The 15,557-nt window shown below is 41.9% G+C and overlaps 1 protein-coding gene across 1 annotated transcript in view; it reads left to right on the top strand.

The window, feature by feature from the left end:
* Window positions 1-15,557, top strand: part of ABTB3 (ankyrin repeat and BTB domain containing 3) — a 183,359-nt gene that overhangs the window by 91,960 nt on the left and 75,842 nt on the right. The window contains 1 exon segment of the mRNA XM_085321637.1: window positions 12,828-12,977. Coding sequence (XP_085177763.1) covers window positions 12,828-12,977 — 150 coding nt within the window.

The following is a 15,557-nucleotide window of genomic DNA, read 5'->3' as shown; positions in this document are numbered from 1 at the left end:
TTTAAATGAACAGTTCAGCTTTGCCTACTAGTAAGTCTATACTTAGATTGACAGTGTATTTTTGTTTCTGAGTGCAATGAAACTCAGTTTAGAAGGCAATAGCAACATAAGAAACTGCATTGATTTACCTAGCATGATGTTTCATATAGATGGGTGGGTGCTCTCCAACATTTAACCTTATGTTAAAGACCTGTCAGATGCCTATATGCTAGGTTCCCACAGTGCTGTGCCACAGCTTAGTTGCTGCCCGTAAACAGAGCTCTAAAAGGAGAAGAATTAGGTCCTATGACCAGCTAACTTAAGATGAAATGGATACATAAAGAAAAAGGGGACAGGCATCGTAATGCAGAGTCTGCCCCGTAATAATTAGAAAGGACACCTGCTTCGTTACCGATTTCTTGCATTTTTGATTGTTGGCACCAGCAAGCATCCACCAAGATGCTCATGGCTGGAGGCCGTGAATGTACAAATGATTTAGGTTGGGGAGCTTGCTTTTTTTTGCCTTTTTTTTTTAACTAGAATGGAATTAAAATAGTTACAAATTTGATTTTTTTTTAAAGTAAAAATTCACTCTCTCCTTGTTGGCATTCCTCATGACATGCAGCTGAGACAACTAAAACTTGCTTGTAATTCCTGCAGGTCTTGCAGTGTTGTGCATTGCAATTAATATTTGATGGTGTGTTTTTATTTTAAAAGACTCAGAGAGAATTACTATTTTTTAAAATAAAAACACAGATTCAGAGAGAATTACTATTTGTGTCTTTAAGCTATTTTGATCCTCATAATTCTGTAATTTTTGTAAATCCCTGTGGTTCATATCATTGATAATATTAAGAAATATAAGCCAGACAGCATTTTGTTATGCTTATCCATAGAGAATGTGATTAGAGTAAGAGCAATTTTAGTTTATGGTAAAAGCCAGCTTTAACCACGTCTATCAAAGACTTCCAGGCTGAACGATAGTGTTGGTTTGTTCCGGGGTGTAAGATGATGTTCACAATAAATAAAAGGATTGGACACATTTCTGTTGTAGTCCTTGAAAAGACACTGAGGAGCGGGTCCCAGGGACCMGAGTGCAGCAGGTAGCGGCCGTGAGCTCGACCTGCCGAAAATGAAACGGTGATCTGCAGGCAAGGGAAAAGGGGGGGGAAATGAGACCRTGAGCTGGCTGCTTTGGGCATGCATCTAAGAGACCGACATGGAGTTTTTCTGACCATTAGGAAGATGGAGTCAGATGAAGAGTTTACCTTAAAGTATTTTATTATTTGGGGACTCTTTTTATCTGGGGTTTTGACTTGAATCCGTTTCCAAGATTCACGTTCGATCTCACTGTCCTTTACAGCATGTATTGTTCCTTAGTCAGCTTATCTGTTATGTAATGCGGCCTCATTGAAGTAGTTTCTAGATGTTTTAAAATATCATTTGGATTCTTTCAGCCTTCTTCAAAGCAAAAAGGCTAAATAAAATCAGCAGATGAGATAAAACAGGTGAAGCAGCTAGCACGGCCTGCTGTTAAGGCTACCTGCGGTTTATCATTACGTGCCCCTGATTTCACTTGGTCATATTTTCCTCACTGTCACCAACTGCATTTAACTTTTTCTAGGGCAGACATTTCCTTGCAGCTGATTAAAAAAAAATTTTTTTTTAAAGCCAAATTGGCTCAGCCTTTTCCAAGAATGAAGCTATGTGTGTGTGTGTGTGGGGGGGGGAGAATCCGTACTACTTCGCAGCTTGTTTGCCCATTTAGTCCCGGTGCTCATTTATTAGGGAAGCCCTAAGGAAGGCTCGTTCACAGCTGGYGCTGCCCTGTGCCCACCGCGGCTGCACGTTGGTGGCCTCGGCGCGGGCATGGCGAGCCCACGGGCAAGGGCATCGCGTGCTGCTCGAAGCAGGGGATGGGGAACGCGTGGTCGTCGCGTCAACGTCGCGCCGAAAGGATGCAAAGCTGAGCGGCTGCTTCCGCGCTGGAGGGGGTCGATTCGGTGCACTGAAGGGGTCTCACCAGGGTAATGGACACGCACAGTTTTGCAGTTATAGGTCGCCTCATAATGTGTACGCTCGTGGAACCTGAATTAAAAAACTGAAGGGTGACCCGACTTCTGCGTGCTTACTGATGTTCCTTTACTGCAAGTTTTTGGGTGTTTGTGCAGCTGTATGTGACTGTCCAGGTGAAGAAGTGAAGAGATTAATAACGCAAGGGTTCAGATCTGAAGATTTGGCATAAAAAAAAGATAAGGTTTGACCTCTCTGAGAATAATGTGCAGCTTTTTCTGTCTGGAAAGAATAATTGAGGGCATCTTTTTCTTAAAATAAATCAGGTGTTTTAGRAATAAAACTGGGTATCCTAAAATTTGGACCATACAAATGGATGTTGTGCAAAGATCAAAGGGAACAAATTAAACCTCTGTAAAATAGATTTGAAGAATCCTTGAGTTAAATTGGAAGCCATCGGGTGAGCTCAGGCACCTGAACACAGTCAACTCAAGTTATAGCTGGGTGGGGGAAGAGCGTGTCCATCACTTTTGTAAGATCTGAATTATCTGAATTCAGTCAGCCAATCTGYATGGCAGCCAATCAGAAAACTATTGTGGTGATAGAATCTAACTTCTTTTCTTGTAAATTTTTATTCACCATCTCTAATGATTTTACCATCGATATATACAGAGGCTAACCTTTACTGGTCACAGCTGATTTATTGTTGTAGGTATCTATATCAAAGACCTGGATCACAAATTGCGTGGTGTTAACAAGTAATTTCTATTTAGTAAGCYGAGTGGAAATTTTTGAGCAATGTAAAGGCTGCTTTTGGAAAGGACAGTTGTCTGGCTAGGGTCCAGGGTTCCCAGGCAGTGAAGTTTCTAAGCAAATGCTTGGCTTTAAGTCCATGCTGAAAACCCATGGAAGCACAGGTTGAAGGACCCATAGAGCTTACTGCCACCAATATAAGGAGCTCAGGTGCTGCAATACTGCCTAAAAGCCAGTAAGTAGAACGGGGGGGGGGAGGGTTTCTAAAAATCTTACCCTTCTTTACTTACACTTCACTTTCATGGCGAGGGTGGAGTGGCCCATCTGATATTCATCTGTGCAAACACTTGAAAGGAGTTTCTAATTACTTCACCTTCACTGTGGGCTCCGCATGCTCCAGCTTACCCAAAACTCGTAGCTCCAGGGCTGAACTCTGGACCCGACCCTGGCAGAGGTGATGGGAGTCGTGCCAGTGCCGCCAGCATTTCTCTGCTGAAGCACAGCCCTGTGCTCCACCAACTTGCAGCGCGGATGATTTCAGCTTTTAAAGTTGAAGGATATGAATATATTTTTTTAGCTACTCTTTAATATGATTGTAGCATTTTCTGGGACAGGGCCTAATACATTAGCATTTATGGAAGGTGACTTGGCAAACAAACAGCAGACACCCAGCTTCACAGAAACGTGTCATTTTCCAGTTACCCCACCCTTGTCAGGTCAGATGTTTTACCAATCTGATTGCCTGTAAGTTSGTTTTGCAGAAATTTCTTGCGCACGTAGCTGGCTCCCAAGTGCAAAGCAGCGAGTGCTCTGAGCACGGTGGAAGCCTCATCCTGCTCTTCTTTGTCTTGTTTCAGCTGCTCACTGCGTGCCCCATGGTGAAACGTGAAGGGTATAAGGTTGGTGACTGTTTGGGAATGTCCTGTATGTATTCAGTTGGAGCGCTGAATGTTTCCTCCATTATGTGTTCTTATTCATGGGTTTTGCATAAGCCGATGTTCGAAAGTGAAAGGAGGAATTTTGGCAAACAATCCCTTCTCCTGTAAAGAGCATACTAATCTCTACAAACATTGAAGCAAATGAAGCAGGTATTTTTTAAGGTATTCTAAATACTCTCTCTAGGCATATTGTAAAATATTCAGTGCAACTGCTCAGCAGTGGCTGAAATGATGACTACAGCCCATTGGAGCTGTCAGACACGTGTGGGGGTGCATGGAGGAAGCAACAGAAAAAGGTCCATTTTACAGCATGCATTTTATACTGCTTTAATACAGCTGCAGGACCTGATATAGATGTCTGCTGGGAGAGCATATTGTGCAGAAATGGGTTCTGTATTGCGCGAGGAGGAGCAAGATGGCAAATCATGGAGTTTTGCAACTAAAATACTCCATTGTCAAGAAGTCCAAAATGGTGTTATTAGGAGAAACTGGTGGTTCATAAAGAAGAGACTTAAGCCATATGCCTATACCGTAATGCTTAATTAGTTGCTGATGTTTCATTTATAAATAATGGATGGGAGTTTGCTCGGTTAGAAGAGAGACTGTATCAGCACAGTTGGGCTCTTCTGTGAGCCCACATCGCGGCTGCTGAACAGGAAGTCATCTGTCATGGCTGGTCATTTAGGGGGACTGACGGTAATGACTGAAGGAAATTGCAGACTCTAGGAAAGCGTATTAAGCTATGAATCACTGAATCCTTTTGTTCTGCTGTTATCAACAGGCATTTTTTTTTTGTCAATGAAAAAACCGTGAACTCATTCTTTGTCATTTTCAGTGACTCAAAGTCTAGACCTTCTAGCAACTCTCCATCTAATAGCCTCATTGTCTGGGGATGTTGCCTGTTTTTAGCCAAATCTGTTCTTGAGTTAGTTAGTACTAACACTAGTTCATCCCCAGAGTCCATATTTATACCAGTGCCCATCCTTGGTGCCATCCAGCCCATTTCGCCTGCGGCTGCCATCTTACAATACTTGCGGTGAGCTAGAAGAGGCATCTCACAGTCAGACTGTATGCCGTAAAACCCAACATCTTCTAAGCTTTCCTCACTGCCATCATTGCTAACACATTCATCGTCCTGTTTTCGTCCTGCAAATTCCCCACCATCTATCAGCTTCTTGCTACTGTCGAGACACTAAGAGCAGCACGTATTTTTCTTAATTTGCATTTAGTAGGGAAGGAAAATGATACTGATATATTTTTTTCCTTTATTTATCTGGATGCTCTTGTCAAATAGTGCAATATAAAGCCTTTCTTCTCAGAATCACAGATTCTAGGGCAGTATAGTTTAGGAGGGGGTAGTCTCGAGCTCATGGGTACCATGTTTGAAATAAATGCCCTATGTCGTCTCAAACATCTCCATGCCAAAAGAAATCACCACTAACACCGAACCCTTACGGACGCTCTGCAAGTGGAATAATGTAGTTGATCAGAACATGCTATTGAGCAATTTTCCTGTTCTTAAGTTGATAAATGTTCCTCCAAAGTCACCAGACAGATGGCTCTCTGAGGAGAGTCAGTTCTCCTCCAAGCGGAGGTGCTATCCAGCTCTGCGTCTCCCTCACTTGTCCCCACAGATGGATGTTGCAGTGATTGCATTTCTTGTATTAGGTGAGCAAGGTAAGAAACAGTGGCAGCACAGTACAATCTCTTCCCCCCCCCCCAATCTCTGGAGGTGGAATATAGCTCAGTGAAGACTTTAGTATTTGAATTGAGCGACTCTCCTAGCTACAAAAGAGATTTTATCTGGGTTTCCAAAGGAAACAAAACTTGAACAGTTGTGCTATTTGTTTGTCCCTTTCATAACTTATGAATTAGTAGGCCAACTGCAGTCCTCTTTGGAGGAATGATGGTGGTYTTGTGCATTCCTCTAAGTTTTATGAAAATCAGAGATGGGTAAAGGAGTGTGGTGCACATTAGCACCCTCATGAAGGAAAGGTAGGGGGAGTTAGCCATTATGTTGATGGCAGTTTGCCATGCGCTGAGCGCGTCATGTCTRTCCAGTCCATAGATGTGCAACTAGATGCAGCATCTGCTGTTTCTTAGCTGGCAGCAGTTTCTCAAGGACCACTTTAGGGAACTGGGGTTGCCTGTAGTGGGAGAGGTCTAGGGATAAACATGAGGAAGTGGGTCTCCATTACTTCTCTTCTTGTAGACTAGCTTGCTTAGTGTTTACTGTTTAGTAATATTTTTTTGTTGTTGTTTTGAGSATTTTGAAGTTTTGCAGTTGATTCTTGTGGGACCAAGATTTTGTTCTCTCTATATTCCAATAAAAGAATATAGTGGTTGCTTTTGATTTGGGAGTTTAGTTTCTATGTTTAGTGGCATCTGTGAGGTCAAATCTTCAGATATTTCTTTGTTTTTGTATTTTTATATTCTAAACAATCAAATTCATCCTGTGTTCCGCTTGGTTGTACGCCACTTAACTACTTGGTACTAGCTGAATATATCCTAATTTAGCTGAATTGTTGCTACTCCTAGGCCATTTTAAGCAGCAATGATTGCCACTCATTATCATTAGTCTAAACTGATTGCCTTAGAAGGATCCTAATAAGGAGAACATCCCAATTAAGTAGAAAGTGCTATGCTAACAAACTCCTTACATGAAAAGATGTCATCATAGTGTTTTCTAATAAAATTCTGTTATCTTGTTGTCCTATAACATCTGTTCCAATACCTCGCAGAGGTACTCTGCTGTGGATGATGATCATCCGTTCTGTCTCTTGATGAAATCAAATCCTTCTCAGCTGGGATACTGCCCTGAAAGCAATCTTACAGCTTTTGGAAAAAAATTGTGCCGCAGATATGCAAACAGTTACTAAAATTTCCAATTGCAGCGAGCCAGAGACAAAATTGCTAAGGCAAAACCTCCAAATGTGGCCAGATAAAATAAACAGCTACACTTGCATAGCTCAGATGATTGTTCTTTGCAGTTGTTTTGGAAGTGAAGTTCCTGCAGGTAAGAACCCAAAATCGACCGTGATTGTACAACTTCTGTTTGTCATTTATCAGTGGTCGCTGCTATTGATCATTTTCTTGGCAGAGTTCTGAGGCTCTGTTCTTTCATTTTTAAGCATTTTTCACTTGCTCTTCTACTGATTTTTCTAGGAGAGAAAGGGTGATCTCTTGTGGTTAAATTGCATAACGAGAGGCTTTATGTTCTCCTGGTTTTCTCAAACATTTTTTATTTCACCTTGAATTAGTTACTAAGCTTTCTTGAGCCATATTTTTGCTTCGTCTATAAAATGGAAATGAATTCTACCCTACCTCCTTCATGCCAGAGTCTTGAGGCTAACTGAAAAGCTAGTAATACTTACTAATGTCTTTGACTAGCAGGTGTTAAAGATACACAAAGTAGTGTCACGTTAGTATCTTGCATCTGTTTCATGTTTTTGTTCCCCTCATTTGGGCTACTTTGCCTAYACTAAGACTTTAATTCGGGAAACTTTATCTCACCTTCTAACTTTCCCAAACTCTTTGCCTTTTCTCCATGCAAAACCACTCCCTGTTATTTAATCAAGTTGGAATGTGTGGAAAGAAGACTCTTAGCACTCCTTGCCTTGGATACTTTCCAGGTCTTCAGTTAACTGAAAGTGCACTTGTTGATAAAATTAGCGCGAAGTTTTTTTTTCCCCCCATAGTCTAATTTCTGTAAAGAGAAGTCAAGATCTTTTCCATCTGCCTTGCCTGCCAGGTTGACAGGTTGAGATAAGGACCCACAGTGCAGGTTGCTTCAAACAACAGAGGCCAATGGGTTTCTTCTCAAGTTTGAGCTTATACATCAAGGTTTTTGTCACTTRGACTCTGCCAACTCTTGTATAGGTATGTTGGGATGCTGTTTCATGCTGCACTTAATCTGTTGTGTACCATGGATGGTGGCTCATGGATCTCATAATTGCCTTGATTACCAAACGTAGGGTCAGGAGAGAACTTTACTGCACGTCAGGATGTCAGGCATGGGGTTCTCACCTAATGAAGTGTATTGTTAYTGCAAGCATAGTTGGCAGTATTTTTATCCCTTTTATGAAAGGGATAGTCTTTATGCTATAGTTCTCAAGATTGCTYTACTGGGAAATATTTTGGTATGTGAGATTTTAGAAGAGAGATTTYTGTTTGGATGTCTTGTGGACATTTTAGTCCTGTGCTCCTGTGTAAGAAATCAAATGGGTGTGATGATCTAATGGAGTTCCTGCTCCTAAATGTGGTCCTTCTAGATAAAGTTGACATTCACTGGAGCAGTGTGCAGCACCACATTTTGAGGACTGCTCAGRGCTAATTACCATTTTCAGGTTCATTTTGTGGAGCAGTTTGTCTGGTATATGCCTTGCACCCTTAATTTCTATAAACTTAATAGAATCCAGCTATTCCTTACAGTAGAAATATAAGCTATTTTGCATAGACTTTTACATTTGCTAGATGGAAAGGGAAGTTAAAGATGCTTTGAATTACTTTCTCCTGAAAGTAGAGCCCTGAAAAAAGRTAACAATAGCAGCAAAGCCTTCTAGCTTCTATGCAGAGTATAAATTAGTATATATACAGAAAAGCAGGTAGTCTTTCTGTAGTGGTAGTGCTAAAATGTGAAAAAAAATTATAATCTCTACAGTATTTTTACTTGTAGTTGAAGCAAACACATTTATATTAGGTCCTGCTAGATGCCTGAGCACARACAATTTGGATCATGTTGGCAAGCAGAACATTTATATTAACTTAGTTGCATTGGAATTTTCTTTTGTTTTAAACAAAGAGATTTGCTTGCCTCCTCTCTCGCATGGCACACTTTTCCCTGTTTGCTTGTCTGTGCATTGTAGGTTTGTGTACGCCTGCAGTGCCTGGCATTGCAAATTTAGATTTTAACATGGCACTCTCACTCTTTCGAGGTGGATTCACTATTTAAAACACTGCTTTAGTGGTGAGGCTGGTTCGGGACCCAAGTATGGGGGTTTTGAGGATGCAACACAGCCTGGCCCACGACTTAACTGCTTATTTTAAATAGAAATTTTAAATAGATGTTAAGAAACTGGAAGACATTTACCAGGTAAACCTTGTTTCGGGAGAGTTGGCATGAGGGTTTCAAATGAAAACTGCTTCTTTTGGAAGCTTGTGCATCTTCACTTTCAGCTGTGTCATTTTGTGCTATAATTTTTTGCTTTGGGATTTTTAAGTCCTTGGGGACTAAAGCTCTGGCTTGTGTTTCAGCTGAGGAGTAGGCCCAAGGGCAGGAAAAATGTGGAGTGTATGAATTTTACATCGTATTTTCTCTACAATTTTCTTATTTCTTATTTCTTTTTTTTCCCCYTTTTTTTCCCCCTTCCTTCCCCAGAAGCTTGGCAGGGGTGGAGGGGGTCATTAGGAGCTTGYCACTGTGATTTTTTTTCTGCTGTCCTGCTAGTTTTACAGTGTTTTCTTTGTGTTTCCCTTCAATCTTTTAATTACAGACTGTAAGGCAGCCGGAGGCCAGGAGCCAAGGGAAAACAACAGCTTCTAAAGCAAACTTGGGCTTTGCCCCCCGTCCGTAGACCTGTCCGTACCAACACGGGGCAGRGAGATCCCTGCTTTGGAGGGGTCGTGGTGCTCCGGTGGCTTGCAGCAGCCCTGAATGCAGTGCCCGTCGCTGCGCGGCCCTGGGGATGCTCGGGGCACCCGCTTCCCGCCGGGCTGCGCGGGCGAGGGGTGAAGCCACGGCAAAGCAGCACGCGGGGCAGAGCAGCCGGGCGGGAGGGACGGGCGGTCGACGGTGGCTGTCGCCAGAAAAGGCGGCGACTGCGGTTCGTTCGCGACGCTCCCACACCAAAACCTGCGTTTTGGTCTGGCACGGGACATCGGCAGTGACAGCCGGGGGGGGGGGGGTAAAAGCAAAGGGAAAAATGGGATTTTTTCAGGCTAATTGGAAACGTTGGGTTTCTGACCTGTTTGTCAAGGACAGTGCAATATGCCTAGGGCCATGGCTGAAAAAGCAAGAGAGTAAAACCGGTCTGCAGAGAAGGAGCTACCTTGAACTATAGGCAACTTAGTGAAAGCTGGTCATGGCTATTTCAATATTTCTTATAAAACAAAAATGTCACTTAAAATCAGAGGAGTTCTTTAAATTTATTATTATTATTATTATTATTATACTTCTTCCCCCTTCAATTTAGCAGACTCCCTGTGAGCCAGGAAACAATCTCCTTCCACAATCTTTCATCAACAGGTTTGCGCTTTACATCAGATACTGAAAAATGGAGTTTTTCTTCTAAAAAGCATTTTTTGGTGACTTTTTAAAATTCATTTTTGGGAAAAACAGTAGAAAATTGGCAGAGTTGTGTGCCTGAGCAGTAGAATCCCCTTTCTCTGTACGAGTGAAAACCAGATTTGACCCAGGAAAATTATGAGAGTTGTARAGAGTCTTCCAACACACCACTGGTCATCTGCTGTGGTCAATTATAGTAGCCTTTAAACCAGCGTATAAGTATTAGATGTTTGTCTCTAGCATGTCTTTACTAATCTCAAACCCAAGCAAAAAAATAAAAATAAAGACCACCTTTGGCATGACATGTCCCATAATTTGCTAAGTTTGTATTTGTATTTTTCATCCAAGAACTTAAGAATATACTCCCCTTGCTAAAGAACGGAGTAATTAATCAATACRACTATTTGTAGGGAAGATGCCTGGCTATAGGAGCAAAGAGATGAAGTTGAGAATAAGATGTCTGTATTCCAGGGCTTTGATCACCTGGACAAATCTCTTCTGCATATATTATTATATTAAACCATTTAAATCTTATTTGTAAAGGTAGCTTAAAACAGGGGTTTTCCCACACTTGGCGTGTATTTTAACTGCAAAGTATTTTTCTTGTTTTTTTTTTTTAATGCCATAACATTGTTTGTACTCTGTTTCCTATGTTTAGAAATCTCATGCAGTGTTAGGTCAATGATACACCTCTTTGCTGCAGTGAGGTCTCTCCCAATTTTGCCTTAATCCCAATCCATTAAAATTGTACAGAATAGTCAGAATAAATTAGAAAGATTTACTGTAGAGAATACTACTTAAAATATGCAAGGCAGCATTTTAAAACCAGGAGCTGTACTTCTCAACCTCTGTATCTCTACAGAATATAAATGTTGATTAGTATGCCAAGTGTTTATGCGAGGCAGCCGCTGAAYGATCACAAGAGAATTTTGAAAGCTTGTTTAATAATCTGTTCTTGCTGGGTTTTTTTTAACTTTTTACTTCTTTGCTTTTATTTTTTTTCTCTGCTGTTGTGTCAGATGTCCTCCAAAGCGCTTTCTGACAAGTTGTATTCCTTTCTCTTGACCTTCCGCACATGAATATGATTTTTTTTTTGTGTGTGTGGTTGTTACAACACTGGGATTGGAGCCAGGGTAGGGATTAAGGCTGCTGCTGCTCTTCCATCTGCAGTGTTTAAACGGACTAGTAGCGAATTTGTTCTGGTATTTCTGGTGAGCTTGGGCGGGTGATCCTGTTTCGGGATTGCATTGCCGGAACGGCAGGACGCTCATACCGTTTTGCAGCCGTGGTAGACAAGACCKCTGGTCCCAGTTTTTCCAGTGTACATCTCTGCCTTTTGCTTGGAGCATMCTTGCTGAACCTGTGTCACCTCTTCCCCTGAGACTGACCTTTTTTTAGGTCTGTGCTGCAAGTACAACTTCCTAACTCAACTCTCTGCTCTCGGGCTGGGGAGATGTGTGCAGGTGGGAAGCAAGTGCAAGCTGATGGGACTAACCGGACGTCTGAGAGACGTCCCGTCTTGGGTGCACCGCCTGTTCTTGCTGTGCTCTYGGGCAGGGATGCTCGGATGGTTGTTTGATAACCTCAGTAAAAAGGGATTAAAGTAGCCTTTCTGCAGGGGACCTCCTCTTTTACACCTTTTGGCAGAGTTATGGATCAGTAGAGTTAGAGACTGGTTACATACTGAGCTGGGAAACTAAATGAGTTCTTCCTCCTCAACAAAAATGCCAAATATGTGGGTAAGGTACCTCTTTCTAACGTATTTTTTTAAAGTCTGGTCATAAAAGCACTGCAAGTGCAGAACTTCTCCCCTGTGCCTAAGACCACAGAAAGCTAATTGAAAATATCACTTTTCCTAGTCTGGCTTCTTCTGAGGTGTCAAAGCTACTTGTTACAAATCGCACAGCCAGGTATAGGATCCAATCTCCTTGCCATAAACGGGCACAATTCCTGTGGCTTCCGTGGCTCCGCACCTGCATGTGTCCCGGAGGGACTTGGAAGGTGATGCGGGTAGCACGGCCGCGAGGGGCTCTTCACGAACCTCAGACCGCGTCTCCTAGCTGCACGTTCGTGCATCCATTACCGAAGGGTGGCAGGGAGTGTTAACTGTTGCAAATAAGTTCAGTTTTGTAGCACGACRGTGATTTGGATTAATAAACGTGCGCCCGCTCTCTGTGCTGGAGGGTTTCGCTGTCGCGGTGGAGAGTGACACTGAAGGAGCGCGTGTGTAAATCAGTCCGTGTCGGGAGCGTTATTTATACCCTCCTCCACAAAAATTCGGTGCTGCTGGGGCTTCTGCATAATGGGCTGTTGAAGCCTAAACAGTTCAATTGCCAGGAGTCGTAGTTACAAGAGAAATTCAATAAACTCATCAGTGGCACTGGAGTGTCTGAGCCGGTCCATTATTTTGGCAATTGTCAGTGGAATTCCCCTTGCAGGGGAAACCTATAAATGTAACAGCTTTCTCATAGCTCATTTTAAAACCAATCTATAATAATTCTGTTGCTGAGATATCGTTTTCTATTAAATTGTATGGTTTTAGAGTAATTTCTAGGGGGTTTCTTTGGAACGCTGTTGACCTCATGTCTGAGCAACTCTGTGGGACTTTGTAAGAATTATCCCTAGGTGACACCATAAGTGACTTAAGGATCTACAGAAAAGCTAATGAGGGGCACGTCTGTGAGCCTGACTCATCTGCGATATTGAATTATAAATGTTTATTATCTTTTGGGCTCTGTACRTAAGTACTACATCTCAGAACGTCCCCAGAAAGATGTGGCTGTGACAGCAAAGCCATCTGTAGCAACTGAATTTACAGTGGACTTTCTTTCTTTCTTTTTTTTTTTTTTAATTTGCTCTAGGTGTTCTCTGCCTGCCGGACAGCTTGAACCTCCACAAAGACCAGCAGAGGTCAAACAAGCCTGGGGAAGTGCAGATGTTCAGCCAGTCAGAGTTAAGGACCATTGAGCAGTCTCTACTGGCTACACGTGTGGGGAGCATTGCTGAACTCAGTAAGTACAAGATCCTTTATAATATTGGTGTTTTTTCCTATAAGTAGAAGGCTCTGCAGGAGAGAGACAAGGGGAYACGTACAATATTGAAGAAGGCAGATGGAAAGACTAGTGGTCTTTGTGCTCCATGGCCAGTTTGGAAGCTGAAGGTGAAGGCCTGGGAGGAAGAAAGTCTAGTGCAGCAGTGGATGTACTTGTTTGCACACACTGCTTTTCACCTTTTTAAAGGTGAAAAATGCTTTATTCCATCTTCCCTTGTCTGAAAGCACTTCAAGAGATTGGCCAGGCTTGCAAGCATCTGTAAGATCAGTGTCCTGTCTCTCATTTCACTGGGATGCTTATTTTGAGACTGAAGATTGCTATAAATGAAAGAAATAAAACAGAGTTAGTCCCATCCCTGTTACAGCAGGTCTTTAACTTYTCTTCCCCGCTTTCAGCAGAGGAGAGGACTGCAAATTAAACCTGTAGCAGAGGAATTGGTACCTGGAGGATAAAATATTTGTTATTGATCAGAACTCTTTCTGAGAAATGTGATAAGCTATGCATCTGTCAAAATCTGAAAGCTTTGACTGCAGCACAAATAAATTATTTACAGTTCTCTGAGTACTACCTAGATGTCATGTTTGTAGGAGGCAAATGCCATGTGAATCCTAATGCAATATAGAGATAAAGGGACTGAAAATGACTCTTTTGAATTTTTTTATTAATACAGAAGCCTTATCACACGTTTACAATGTAGTTAGAGATATGAAGTTATAGGTGGGAAAACAGAAATGTCCAGAAAAAAAATAAAAGATTTTTTTTTCTCTGAGGTCTGTTATGAAATTTTGAGGGGAGGTGGGGAATTGAAAAGAATCAAATGTGAAATGAGAAAAATACAGGCAGCCAAGCTTGCTGTTGATTCTTAGTGTCAGCATCTGTTTTACCAACATTGTAAAGAATATGCACAGAGAACTCATGTTAATTTTCCTAGCTTTTTCTGTAGCAACAGGAGTCTCCTCTGTAGCTCCGTTATGTCATCCAGTCTCAGTTTACATGCTGTTTGAGCACTGTGATGTTTGTTTGCAAGCCAACAGTACAAATTTCTGTTTTCAACTTGCTGATTTTTCTCTGTTCTGGTGAAATGTCAACAAACCAAGAGTACTTGCTTTAGTGCGAAGTGTTGCTCCATCTCTAGAATCAGTTATGTTTGGTGTTATTCAAATCAAGTAATTTATGCTTATTTATCTCATGAGTATAAAATATACAACAGACTTTCCATGTGCTGACTAAATTATGCATTATGTATATCTCTTAAAGTACACGTGGTTGTGTTTTAATAAGTAATTTATGGATAGGTTGGTTTTTTCCTTATTCTGGATTTTTTTTTCTCTGAACCTCTGTACTCTACTCAAAAAACAGGCTCTTTCATTCCCCCCCACTTTTTTAACTTTCAGAAGTTTAACATCTCGCARTACTGTCTCAGATTCAGATGCTTAGTTAATACAGTCAACAGACAACTGTGTATGTCTGTTGACTCCAAACACAAGCAAAAGATTCTTCAGGGTGGTAACTTGAAGAAAACAGCATATCAGTGGGAGTTATATGCAGATGTCAGAGAGAGTTTGGCCCTTTTGGCATACTGGTAGCACTCCAAAAAGCTCTGTGGACAACAGTTGAGTGTACCTCCCCATCCACTGCAAGCAGATGCATGCCGTGGAAGCAATATTAGGAGCAGCGGTAATTGGCAAAGCTTGCAAGGTTTTAGGCTTAATTTGATGGATTTTTTTTTGCTTTGGAGTAATGTTGGTGCAGAGTTCAAAGTTAATTCTAAAACATCAAGGGAAGTTCTCAATCTCAGTAAGCAGAACTGTATTCATTTAGGGGAAAACTGTAAAATGGAAGGAAAGCAAGGGGGTGCAAGGAGGGTTGCTCTGTGTTCAGCACTTCTGTATTTGTCTCTGCAATTACAACCAGTTGTAATCTGGAAATAAGAGTAAGCCTCTACCATGGTGAGGGGTGGGGGGGGGTGGGGAGAATGGAGAGTTGTAGTATGGGGGAAGTAACATTTAGCAAAGAGGAAGGAGCCAGTGGGAAACACCTGGAGATCTGAATGTGTTAGTCAGGGTGAAGGAGAAATTATCATTGCCCTGGTTGTTACGGGGAAAACAGAGATCTTTAGGATTGGCATTATGGAAAGAGATGAGAATATAGCGTGAAAAAAGCTAGTGTGAAAAAAAGTGTGATGTGAGGGAAGGAGARCTGCATATGTAAAACCTGCTCTCCTGGAGCAAAAGGAAAAAAAGATGCACACAGAGCCGTCAAATAAAGTGCTTAGGGGAGGGAGTCTCTGAAATATGGAGGAATAAGAGGATTGCACTCGTGGTATAGGTGAACAGGAGATGGAAACCAGGAAGGAGTGGCAAGGACAAAAGCTTGGTGTGTTGGATTAGCAGGGCAGGTGCTCCACAGTTGTGTGTCTGCAATGTCACACCAGCTTACGGTATCCCAGGAGCCAGAACTTAATTTCTACATTCTTTATAAGAGCACAAAAAAAAGGGAGGGGGGCAAAGAGAGCTCTTGCAATAAAGCAATTTAATT

Source organism: Rhea americana, unplaced genomic scaffold, assembly GCF_003343005.1.
Source record: "Rhea americana isolate MKP2758 unplaced genomic scaffold, rheAme1 scaffold_70, whole genome shotgun sequence".
Taxonomy (NCBI): Eukaryota; Metazoa; Chordata; class Aves; order Rheiformes; family Rheidae; genus Rhea; species Rhea americana.
The sequence above is the reverse complement of the archived record's forward strand: the minus strand, read 5'-3'. Positions and strand labels throughout refer to the sequence as shown.